Source organism: Labeo rohita, chromosome 21 (genome assembly GCF_022985175.1).
Source record: "Labeo rohita strain BAU-BD-2019 chromosome 21, IGBB_LRoh.1.0, whole genome shotgun sequence".
Lineage (NCBI taxonomy): Eukaryota > Metazoa > Chordata > Actinopteri > Cypriniformes > Cyprinidae > Labeo > Labeo rohita.
This window is the reverse complement of record NC_066889.1, coordinates 284,048-296,787: the sequence shown is the minus strand read 5'-3', so window position 1 is coordinate 296,787 and position 12,740 is coordinate 284,048. Positions and strand designations below refer to the sequence as shown.

At 45.7% G+C, this 12,740-nt stretch overlaps 1 protein-coding gene across 1 annotated transcript; it reads right to left on the bottom strand.

Annotated features, from left to right (window-relative positions):
• Positions 1-416: 416 nt before the first annotated feature.
• LOC127152766 (proline-rich protein 36-like) lies at positions 417-11,920 on the bottom strand. Its single transcript, XM_051093608.1, has 4 exons — positions 10,463-11,920; positions 9,644-10,402; positions 3,304-3,369; positions 417-665 (listed from the first exon to the last, which is right to left on the bottom strand). Exons 1-4 carry the CDS (start codon positions 11,918-11,920, stop codon positions 417-419), a joined length of 2,532 nt encoding a protein of 843 aa, XP_050949565.1.
• Between the last annotated feature and the right edge of the window lie 820 nt (positions 11,921-12,740).

Genomic DNA, 12,740 nt, shown 5'->3' with positions numbered 1-12,740 from the left:
GTAATTTGTGGTTTTTTGAGTAACTTACCCAATTTGCATGATAGTGTGATCATCTGTAATCATGATCACAGCGACACACGAAACAGCAGATTAATCTGTGCCGAAACAAAACTCACATAATCACAGAAACAGTTTGGTTGTCCTCAAGAATTTCAGCCTTTTAATTATTATATTTTGTTTGGACATTATACCACTTAAATATGTCTTATGAGTGTTAATCATAGAAGATGAAGATGATTTTTTTAGCTAAATACTGGAAGAGAAATGTTGAGTTTCTGTACTAAAGAAATGAATGGTGACTACACACACATAATGAATACATCATGACAGCATGAAATGAAACAAATAATAGTGTAAGTTCAGCTCTGTTTTGCCAGACACACACACACACACACACACACACAAGGGAGATGGTCTTATTGCTGCTGAGGGTCATGCGTTTCAGCAGACAGAATGTAGAGAGTAAAGTAGTGCAGTAGAGGGCTGTAATCCCTCAGCGCTGACCCCATCACCATCAGCCCACTGCCGTCTGCACTGATCAAAGCCTGTCCGCTCACACCGCCAGCTACTTTGGGCCTGAAATATGGCCCATCGGTTTTAGCTGGCCGCGGCCCCTTCTGCTCAGCCAAACAATGTGGAGCCAAACGCAGCTGCTCGTGCTTCGGCTATTGACAAAGGAGGAAGTAGAGAGACAATAGAGATGAGACAGAGTCAAGAGAGGACAGACCTTAATTAATAGCAAAGAAAGAGCATACAAGCAAACCATGGACATGCTCAGAAGAGGGAGGACGGCATTTAGAGCATTAATAGTGCATTAGTAGTAACCGTAAGAAGCTCAAACGTTGATACTATAAGAACTGAGAAAAGAGAGTTTTTACATCACATTCAGGCTGCTAAAAAGGTAATTTGCTCAAAATCTCACATTCATGTTGTTTAAAACATGTTTGGATCACAAAAAGAAATTCATAGCAGAATGTTCACACAATGCTTTTATCTGCTCTTGTCCATAAGTCGACTTTCAAACATCCCTGCTGAAAATACAGTGTGAACGCTCATCAGTATTTCCTAAGTGTGCTGGTGGACTAGATCAACCAAAAAAAATATGTCTGATGATTAACGTCGTAGCTACGTTTTACTGGTGAAAAGCACAACTATGCTGGTTCACCAGCTAGACCAGCGTCAAACAAACACCAACCAACATAAACCAGTCTGGACCGGAATGGGAACTCGTGAACAAGCACCATGTGCTATGTAAGTCTTTTTCAGAGTCATGATGTGTTGAATTACATTGTCATTAACAAAAAATTATCCTATCCACTGCAGCTCTCAAATGTCATTCACTCCAACATGTCTTGTTCAGCGCGGCGTCTGACGCCATTGTGGTATCGCTAAGAACTACTAAATACCCCAATAACATGAAGATGGCAGTGACACATGGCTAAAAACATGTGTGTATATGTTCTCCTCAAAGATTTCAGTTAAAAATCATGGACGTTAATGTGAAATTGCTTGTCCACTCATCCCGCTCTTCAGGAAGGATTTCCAGCAGATCTCCGAGAGGATCAGTGAGATCAGGCTAATCAGTCCTGGCTGTCAGCTGGCGTTCCAGTTCATTCCAGAGGTGTTCATTGGGGTTGAGGTCAGGGCTCTGTGCAGGCCTGTTCTCACACACCCATCTCACCAAACCATGTCTGTATGGACCCCACTGTGTGCGGGGACCACTGTCGTGTTCAAACAGGAAGGTGTCTTGTGGAAAGTCCTCACACAAAACTGGAAGAGCAAAATCCTATAGAGTGTCATTCTGTGGCGACAGTTATGTAAATTGATATTAGGTTGCTTTCTAAGTGAAATTGTCCAATGGGAATTTTTACAGATGAACGTGAATTTAGCGGTGTTTTATCACGGTGACTGTTGTACATATCGTTAAGAAATTAAATGTCTGGTGAGCGGCGCTAAAATCACGCTCAGTTTTACTTAAAACAAATGAACGTGAATCTTAATTACGTCAGTTATCACGGCAATTCAGAAATGTAATGTTCTGGTGAGTGCCGCGAAAAGGTTGATGGTCTGTAACTACCCTGAACCAACCAATAGCATTAACCGATAGGTGAGATAATTACTGAGGCAACCATGCCAATTAATCTTGCTTCTACACATGAGCTATTTTATTGTGTTTTATAAGACTCGAGTGCTCCACATTGCAGTGCTGTACCAGGTGAGCTACAGAGCAAGTTTACTATGTCAGAAAAGCTATATATGGTCATGCAAACTTAAAAATGTGTTAGTTCACAAGTCACACACTATGGTACAAGTGTTTTGAGCTTGTCACAGTATTGTGTAATGCCTTAATTAGCACTTAATTTGCTGCTTATTAATAGTTGGTAAAGTAGTTAAGTTTAGATTTGGGGTGGATTAAGGGATCAGATATGCTCAAGCATTACACTATGTGCTAGTAATATGCATGCTGATAAGGAACTAGTTAGTAGTGAGAATTGGTCCTTAAAATAAAGCGTGCCCTTATTCATGTAAAAAAGGTATTAAACTTGCCAGTGTTGTACTGTCGCTAGTGTTTATTTCAGCTGGAAGCTGCAGTGATTTTTATGTACAGGTGCATTTTTTGAGTTTTGCAAAAGTGTAGGTAGCATAACATTTTTTCCTTTGGCTGAATATTTTCCTTTAGTGGAAACAGTCAGTAAGTTCTTCTGCTGCTGAGCTGTCATTTTTAGTGTAGTAGTGAGGACAAATAGACAGTGTCACACGGATGGAATTTTAGCGCTTCAGTAAACGACATTATATTCCAGAGAGGCTGTGACTGTGCGGTTTAATTTAGTATCCATTATCCAGTAAAGTGTTGCATGTCTGCTCAAAGGTGGCTCTTTCTCGTCTCACTCGTTGCACCTTCTCTACCCCTAAAAGGTGCACATGGTAACTAAGGTACAAAGCAATTTTTTTCAAATGGCTCTCGTTCTCTCTTTTTTCCTGCCTACGGACCGCTCACGTGCCGCCGTACCCTGCTCGTCTGTTGGTTTTGCATGAGGCTCGAGCCCGGCTTTGAGGACAGACCGGGGTAAATGTGCTGTTTAGAGTGACAGTGATCGAGTTACTACGCCTCCAAACTCACAGAACGATCCCTCGCAAAGTCCTGCTGCCTGAATTAGTCACACATGTTTGCATATGTACACAAACACGCCCAGCAACAAACACACAGGCAAACACGGCCACACAGACACACATGCACGCAACACTGGTGGTCCCGTAAGGAGCGTCTTAATGCCCTCTCTCTGTCTGTCTCTTTTATCTTACCTGGGAGGCCCAGACAAAGGCGTATTCTCTGCGAATAAACAGGCCCGTCGTGTTTGGGCTTCTCTCCTAAGAAAACAGCGTCTTTAGGAGGAAAACGAGCAGTCGACGGTTAGCCAACATTGTGGTCCGTTTTGCATGCCAATCATATCTGCCAAACAGTTAAAGAGTGGAAACTTACCACGAGACGCATGCTTTTCTACCAAAGCGAGCGGTCGCTTGATGCAAGCGGCCTATCGGAGCTCTTCTTCGAATCGCCCCGTCGCACACGTGCGTGTCTTGCCCCGCTGAGAACCATCACTTTCCATTCTCGCTGAGGATATCCAGAGTTCATGCCATTCGTCCGTCCCCTCCCGCGCGCGCGTGCGCTCGGATGCCGTAGACAGGAACGCTGGGAAGAGTTCAGATCGTTCCCAGGTACCGCGTTTCGGCGGCCTTTTATTGGCCTTCTAAATTAGCCTGTGTTTGGCTTGAACTTTATCAGGGCCCCGGCCGCAGTGACATTGAAGTGCCTCCTGCTAAAGACTGCCATGAACAGCTTTATGGGCGCAGATAGCGTTTTATCTGACCATCTAGATAAAAGAGCCAGGGTTGTTCCTAGCTGTGGCGCTTGAGAGGGCTTTTCCCAGATCTGGAGCATGTTGAATTCCTAGGCCTGGCAGTAAATTGCGTCTGAGACAGATATGCTTTTCTGGACAAGAAGAGGCTGGAATGCACGGCCTCGCCATGCAAAACATGTAAATCACCAGATCGCTGTTTCTTTTTGGCAGAGATTGAGCTGCAAGAGACACTAAACTATTTATAGTTGAGGGTACTTTAACATCAAGTGCCCAGTCTTCTTCATTATTTGCAAATTTCGCTTTCATCAGGCTTTATATGTGTGACCCAGGACCACAAAACCAGTCATAAGGGTCTATTTTTTAAAATTGAGATTTAAACATCATCTGAAGGCTGAATAAATACGCTTTCCGTCAGTGTATGGTTTGTTAGGATAGGACAATATTTGGCCGAGATACAGCTATTAGAAAATCTGAAATCTGAGGGTGCAAAAATACTGAGAAAATCACCTTTAAAGTTGTCCAAACGAAGTTCTTAGCAATGCATATTACTAATCAAAAATTAAGTTTTGATACATTTACGGTAGGAAATTTACAAAATATCTTCATGGAACATGATCTTTATTTAATATCCTAATGATTTTTGGCATAAAAGAAAAATCGATCATTTTGACCCCTACAATGTATTTTTGCCTATTGCTACAAATATACCCGTGATACTTAAAACTGGTTTTGTGCTCTAGGGTCACATATATACATATATATCTATATTTTGTGTTCCTTCTTTGCAGATTTGGTTATTGACAGACATCATGTTGCTAATGCATCTCTCATACAGGTTTTGTAAATGACTGTCAGTGCAAACGGTTCAAAAACTCCATAGCACCACAAAACTGCCCAGACTTGTTTTTGCATTTGCAGTTATTTGCCATAAGTGTTGAATTTGCATATATATAAAAAGAACACATGTATATAAATCTTATGTCTGTGGCCGACAGGAGGCAACGCTTCACCTAATTAATGTCTTTGGGAAATGTAATTTTTGTTCCTTCTCATTTCTTTTGATGTCTGAAATGTTCTTCCTTATAAGCAACCTGAGCTCAGATGACGTCAGCTGAGAGATGAGCTGCAGACTTCTACAAAAAGGAGGTTTGAAGTTTGGTTGCAGAACCTGCAGACGCGAGTCTCTCTAGTCACCCTTCGGAGCGCAATCTACAAACGGCAAAGTGCATAATTATGACGATTTATTTTGATAACTGTAGCAGTAACGCAAGAGCCTCCTCATGCAAACTCTTGTGATATTGTCTTTTCTGTATTTGTTCTGTTTTCTCTCTCTGTGTCTTTAGCACACGCCCTGACAGCTTTTTAATCATCTTTCCAGCGTTTTGTCTCTCTCGACAGTGTGCTTTTCTCATGTGAGGACTGCAGCGAAGACCTCACCTTTCCCTCATTCAGGAGCCGTGAAGCGAGACTACTAAGGCTCCGGTGTGTGTCCTCACACTCCGCTACGCCCTGCGCTCTGACATCACCCTGCGTTTACTCTGTCTCTTTGTTTGTCCGAAAAATTGTTTAAATATGTATTTTTCACAACGGTAATGTTTGCTCGATAAATCTTATTGTCAGGACGCATAAAGAGCCCAGAATACCGAGAGCTCCCACGGATGATGTTTTTCTTCTGTTTTTCCTCATCAAGCCCTGTCAAAACAGACTCCGCTTTGCAGCACCTAAAGACACGACTAGTACAAAAGACAGTCAGTGCGGACTGAAGGCCTTTGTCTGTGAAATATCTTGCACAACATATTCATGTAACTTGCATTACATTCGAACTGTCAATTTGAAGAAGCCATGGGGCTTTAACATATTATTTTATCACCTCTTGATGTCAGAAAACATTAAAGGAAACGTGACAAAGGCCCGGGTTCAGACCTCAAGCAAAACGTTAGTAATTTCCTTGTTTACAAATGTACTTCAGTCAATTGCACACCAATCTCTGCTCTATACAACAATCAAACTGATGTTTTCGCAGATCATCACTTATGCTTTGTTTACTTACGTTAATGCATTTTCCAGTACCAATTCAATTTAAAAAAATTATCATTTATTTATTCAGTAAAAAAGTATGTGCTTTTTTCAAAAATATGATTCAATTTGATCAACTATCCGTAAACAGTTTGTGTACTGTCATGTGCTTTACAATATCATAACCGCTCATAGAATTTATAATAAAACACTTTAACTGCATAAATGTAAACATGACACATGTATAAACATATTACATCCTCACAAAAAATACTCAAGGGAATTACTGATAAGTTCTTGTCGAAATACATGCTAACTACAGTTAAAAACCTGTGCCAAGTGACCATCATAACTCAGTGATTTCTTGTCTTCACGCTCCTTTACTCTTCTCACAAAGTCAAAGACTTTCCTGCAGTCCAAACAAAACAGAGTCAGTACAGTGAGCAGTTAAAGTGACATTATCATGGAGTAAACCAGTACCCCATCCTGTCTCAAGATTAGCTAAATATTGCACAGCATTAAGAGGACAGCAGGTTATAGACAAACTAAATTTAAATAACTGTGTCGAAACGTCTTCCCAGTAATGAGCCCTGCTGGAAAGTCAGCTGCATATGTTGTGTTTTGGGTGCTGGTGTCTCTGAACTGGTGGAATTGAAGTTGTTTTGGTTGGCACGTCCTGATTTTGCTGAGTTAGATGTGTTCCTGGGTCAACATATTTAATCCAAAAATTTAACTTTGACCACATTCCTACACCTCACCTTACCTTACCCATGAGTAATCCCTAAAATCAGAGGAAATGATAGATGAATGACACTGATGTACAAGCACCAAACACTGATTGTAAGCGTAAACTTCACAAAAACTATAAACTGTTTTTTCAAATCTGATCGGTTAATCACAATGTTGTTCCAGGGTCAACAAAGATGTTGATCCAGGAACATGTTGTACTTGGTAAAATCAGGTTCTGCGTTTTGGTTGACAATTGTAGTCTAGCTGACAGGCCATCAGCACCAGTCTGGCTCTAATCAGCATAAACCAGCCTGGAGCTGGAGATTAACGAAGGTGTATGCTGGTCATGAGGGAAATTCTACAGATGAACGTAGAACTGATGCTTGTGATGATGCTTCATAACCATGATCTAAAACACATTAATAAACCAACACAGAGTGGCTATAGAACACATTGTCAAACATTCTGGTTCTTAACTCTTGTGCTGCTGAAAATCCTTTACCTAATTTGGTCATCACAAGCAGAAATGGTCAGTCTTTGAAAAACTGAATAAAGATCTCTCTTCATTCTGCATTATGACCATTCTTTCACTTAGCAAAGGTTTTGTATTTCTTTTTGGAACCGACCGAGGCCTCATTGCATACTCGCATACATAGCGCATACTCCTCCGTTTTTAGTATAGCATAGTCATTTTGTACTGGAAACACTACACTAAGAAAAAATCTCTAAAAAGTACAAAAATGTTAGGGTAAGTTGCTATATCCTGTGTGAGCTATTGTTTTAGTCTAAAGCGCCTTCAGGAGTGAAGTCACCCTCATTTCTATAGTGCTATATACAATACAGAGTTTCAAAGCAGATTTACAGGAATAAACAGGAAAATAATGATTCAGTGATGCCAGCAGGATTGAATTCTGCTGTAAAGCAGCTCTAAAAAGACAACAGTAAACAGTCATTACTCAGTTCTCATCTGAGAAAATCCTCTCCAGGTCAAAATGACACAACATGATGGTTAATCTTAGTGATGAATAAGCATGCTCAATTAATGTCATATTTAAAAAACTGAAATTCAGTCGCATGATATGTTGCAGAATGTTCCTGCTCAACGTCTTAACTAGCTTTGACCTAAAGCGGGTCATATAGAGCACAGGATTTAGATGGTGTTTGGCGGAGGATATTACTGAATCTGACTAGTGTTTATTACAGCAGCAGCAGAACACTCTCCTCAACAACACGCACTGAGAAATCATTCATATCTGGAGCAGAAACGCTATATAATGATGTACATGCTGAAGTTTAATGATCAGAGCTCAAATCATATGCACTTATGTAAAGCAGTAATGATGCTTGACTTAGCAAAATCACCAATAAAGCAGCTTTCTCTAGTTAGGATTCACATATTGTATGGATGAATGATCATTTAAAGCAGCTGTTGAATACAAACATTAGTGTGTGTTGTTTATTTAATGAGGGTGTACTGAATGATGTGTAAGATGTATCATTATATAGCAAAAATGTACAATTTCTTGTACTGTTATCCCAGTGTTTATGCATTATCAAACTGGCAAAACAATGATAGACATGGAGAAGACACGATTTTCTTTATGACAAATCAGTAAACTTTGTCCCTTTGAACTGGGCCAACATCCTCTCATTATATCACTCGGAGAGACAGGCTAAAGCCGCAGGAGAACCAGGACCCGTTTGAGGACCTTCAGGAGTTATGGCCTGCCACATCCAACCTGCAGGAAGAGAGGCCTCCTGGATTTTCCATAAAACACTCTAGGTATGAATCACAATGCTGTTTCCTGAAAACACTGTACTATATTTACTGTTACATATCATAGCTGACTGTCTTCACAGATAAGCCTGTTATGTAGATTGTTAACAATTTTTAATTAGCCAAGCAAAAAAAAAAAAAGATTCTAATCCTGACGATAACCTGCATTACCGCAGTTAGATTTAACTGCATTACAGTTCCATAACACTTGACTTTATTTTCCAAATAATTATGACAAAACAGCAGGATAAAAATAACAATGCCCGTTTTCTTTTTAAACGAAAACCTTTGTCTACAGAAAGCATGAGGCTGTCGTTCACTAGTGAAGGCTAACGCGATATTTCTCAGGATCAGAGGTATAACGTGGCTGTTTTAGAAACAGACTTGTAGCCGTATTCTCTCTCTCTCTTCTGTCTTAGACACACGCACACACAGAGCGTTCTTTCCCCAATTATTGCATATCGACGGCTCAAGTCTTCTTTACCAGTTCAAGCTAGGCCTACATGATGCTTGGGTAATAAAGTACACGCAAGAGCCTTTAAGGACCAAAACTTGAAAAACGTATTGAAATAAAACAAGTGACTTTTGGTAACCGAGAATTAATCGGAATACTTCAGCCCCTAATTGAACAGTCGAGGTGTGACGATCACTCCATCTCCGCTTCATCTTGTGGCGGCACTGGCGTCTTTTCAATAATTCAGCGGCCCGTCGTTAATTATTCCTTACTGTAACGATGAGAGAGTGACGAGAGGCGAGCGGATCCATATGCATGCTTTTTATTAATGGACGAGGCAGATACATGGTCAGGCAGGCAGGGTAATCACAGGTACAATCAGGAATGATGAAGACGAAACACAAAGGGAGTCAGTAAGGCAGGCGTGAGTCCAACGAGGGGCGAACAATATCCGAGAGGGGCGATCCGAGAGAGAGTAGTCCAAAAACAAGAGCGAAGGTCAGAAGGGAACGAAGAAACTAGGAAACACTTGGAACACTAGGAAATAATCACTAAACACTCAACAAACCGCGATCGGTACAAGGAAGTCCGGGGGTTTTATGGGGCGCCTGATTAGTCATGGGGGCTGACGTAATCAGCGCGGTGGTGGATGGGAGATGCAGTCCAGGATGCCACGTAACGGCCAGGAGTAAAAAGAGGTGAGAGAGACATCTGGTGGTGGGTAGTCCGTGGAGCACCGACCAGATTCGTGACATAGCCCCCCAAGGAGCGGCTTCCAGACGCTCCAACAGAAACAACAGAAAAAACAGTCCAGGGAGCGGTGGGGGGGCCAGGAGACTGAGGCAGCACTGGCTGGGCAAAGGCCCTCCAGGGTGGAGCCGGGGGTGGAGCGGGAGGCTTGGGAGCCCTCCAGGCAGGAGCCGGAGGCGGAGCATGGGGCACTGGCGTCCTCCAGGGCGGAGCTGGAGGTGGAGCAGTGCTCCGGGGCGGAGCAGGAGGCAGAGTAGACGTCCGGGGCGGAGCAGGACTCCTCCAGGGCGGAACTGGAGGCGGAGCAGGACTCCTCCAGGGCGGAACTGGAGGCGGAGCAGGACTCCTCCAGGGCGGAACTGGAGGAGGAGCAGGAGGCGCAGGAGCCCTCCAAGGCAGAGCCGGAACCCGCGTCACAATCCGGGACCTGGGGAAAGCAGGGACAGAGGAGGCAGACAGAACAGGGGAAGAAGGCGCAGCAGTCCCCCGGGGCGGAGCAGGAGGTACCGCAGCTCTCCGGGGCGGAACAGGAGGTGCCGCAGCTCTCCGGGGCGGAACAGGTGGCTCTGTCATGGACTGGGACCTGGGGAGAACAGGGACAGAGGAGGCAGACAGAAGAAGGGGAGAAGCAGAGAGTATTGAGGTGAACGCCCCCTCCATAAGAGGTTCCACAGCTGACGCTGGCACCTCTGGAGGCATTGGCGCAGCTTCTCCTACGGGGAAGGCCTCAGGGGCGGACTTGAGGTCAGACGGGACCTCTGGAGCAGACTTGGGACCAGACGGGACCTCTGGAGCAGACTTGGGACCAGACGGGACCTCTGGAGCAGACTTGGGACCAGACGGGACCTCTGGAGCAGACTTGGGACCAGACGGGACCTCTGGAGCAGGAAACCGCGTTATGGCCTGGGACCTAGGAACAGTAGAGACAGAGGAGGCAGACAGAATAAGGGGAGAAGCAGAGAGTTTGAGGTAGAACGCCGCCTCCCTAGGAGGATCTACAGCCGAAGCTGACACCTCAGGAGGCATTGGCGCGGCTTCTCCAACTGGTGAGGCCTCTGGGTCTGTCTCGTGGTCAGACAGGGCCTCCGAAGCAAACTTGAGATCAGACGGGAGCTCTGGAGTTGGCTGGCGAACAGATGAGACCTCTGGAGCTGAGTGTGCAGCCCACACACTGAGAATGGCGATTGCCAACACGCTAGGAGACATGACGTGACAAGGCTCAGGGAGGTCAGACGAGACCTCTGGCACAGACTTGACGACGGGTAGGACTTCTGGAGTCGTCGTCAAGTTCTCTGGAGCGTAGCTTGCGGCCCAGATGCTGAGGATTGCGGTTGCCATCACACTGGCAGACATGATGTGACAAGGCTCTGGGCGGTCAAACGAGACGCGACTGGACTCTGGGCCGTCAGGCGGGGCGCGACTGGACTCTGGGCCGTCAGGCGGGACGCGACTGGACTCTGGGCCGTCAGGCGGGACGCGACTGGACTCTGGGCCGTCAGGCGGGACGTGACTGGACTCTGGGCCGTCAGGCGGGACGTGACTGGACTTTGACTCTTGGAGATCAGCGGTGACTTGATTTGATACGTGAAGACCAGCGGTGGCTTGAACTGGCTTGTGAAGATCATTGACTTTACTTGACTCAGGAACCACGACTGTGACCTTGCTTGACCCGGGAGCCACGGCTGTGACCTTGCTTGGCTTGGTTTGAACGGCTGTGACGTGACTTGACTTGGTAGGAACAGCTGGAACATGACTTGACTTGGCTGTGACTTGACTTGACTTAGTAGAAACAGCAGCTGGTGCAGGTTCAGAAGAGGCAGACATGACCTTGACCGGTTGTGGCCTGGCTGACGTGACGTTAGCAGGCGCTGGCTGGGCTGACGGGGCGTTAGCAGGCGCTGGCTGGGCTGACGTGGCGTTAGCAGGCGCTGGCTGGGCTGACGTGGCGTTAGCAGGCGCTGGCTGGGCTGACGTGGCGTTAGTGGTAATCTTTGCGTCAAGCACTGGCGTGGCGGCCCTCTTGAGCAGTGCAGACTCGGGCTCAGGGATGATGGCGGAAGCTTGACTGGACTTGGAAGCTTGACTGGACTTGGAAGCTTGAGCTGTAGCCTGACTTGACTCAGGAACAACATGGCTTGACTCAGGAACAACAGCTGTAACGTGACTTGACTCAGGAACAACAGTTATAACGTGACTTGACTCGTGGGGAACAGCTGTGACTTGGCTTGACTCATGGAGAACGACAGCTTTGGCTTGACTTGACTCTGTGTCTTGACTTGACTCAGGGGTAGCCGCCGCGACAAGGAGCGCCACTTTAGCTGCCCGTACTGTCATTAGGGTGTGTCCAGCACGTGGGCCATCATGACCACAGGTGGCGTCCGGGCCCTGACCACAGGTTCTGGAATGGCAGCCATATTGTGGAGCGGCTTGGAGACGGCGGCCATTTTGTGCAGTGGCTCTGGCGTGGCAGCCATCTTGTGCAGTGGCTCTGGCGTGGCTGTAATTTGACTTGAAACAGAAGCGACAGCTGTAATTTGACTCGACACAGGAACTACAGTTCTGGCTTGATTTGAAACAGGAAGAACTGCTTTAGCTTGACTTGCCTTAGGAAGAGCAGCTCTGACTTGACCTGATGCAGGAAACACAGCCCCAGCTTGACTTGACACAGGAACAGCAGCAGTAAACTTGCTTGACTCAGGAAATACGGCTGCAACTTGGCTCGGCAAGGAAACTTGACTTGACTCAGGAAACACAGCTGCAACTTGACTTGACTTGGAAACTTGAGTTGACTCAGGAATTACAGCTGCAACTAGACTAGACTCGGAAACTTGACTTGACTCAGGAAATGTAACTGTACCTTTGAATGGCTCTTGTATGGCAGCTGTGACGTGACGGAGCTCTGTGATAGCCGCCATTTTGTGGACGGGCTCCGCCGTCGCCGCCATCTTGTGAGCGCACGCGGCGCCGCCGCCATCTTGCAAACGGCCTCCGCAGTCGCCGCCATTTTGTGAACGCGCACTGGCGCCGCCGCCATCGTATGAACGGGCTCCGCTGTCGCCGCTACCGCGTTAACGCGCTCCGGCGCGGCCGCCATCTTGTGCGTGGGCTCTGCTGACACCGCCATAGCATGAGCGCGCTCTGACACGGCCGCCAT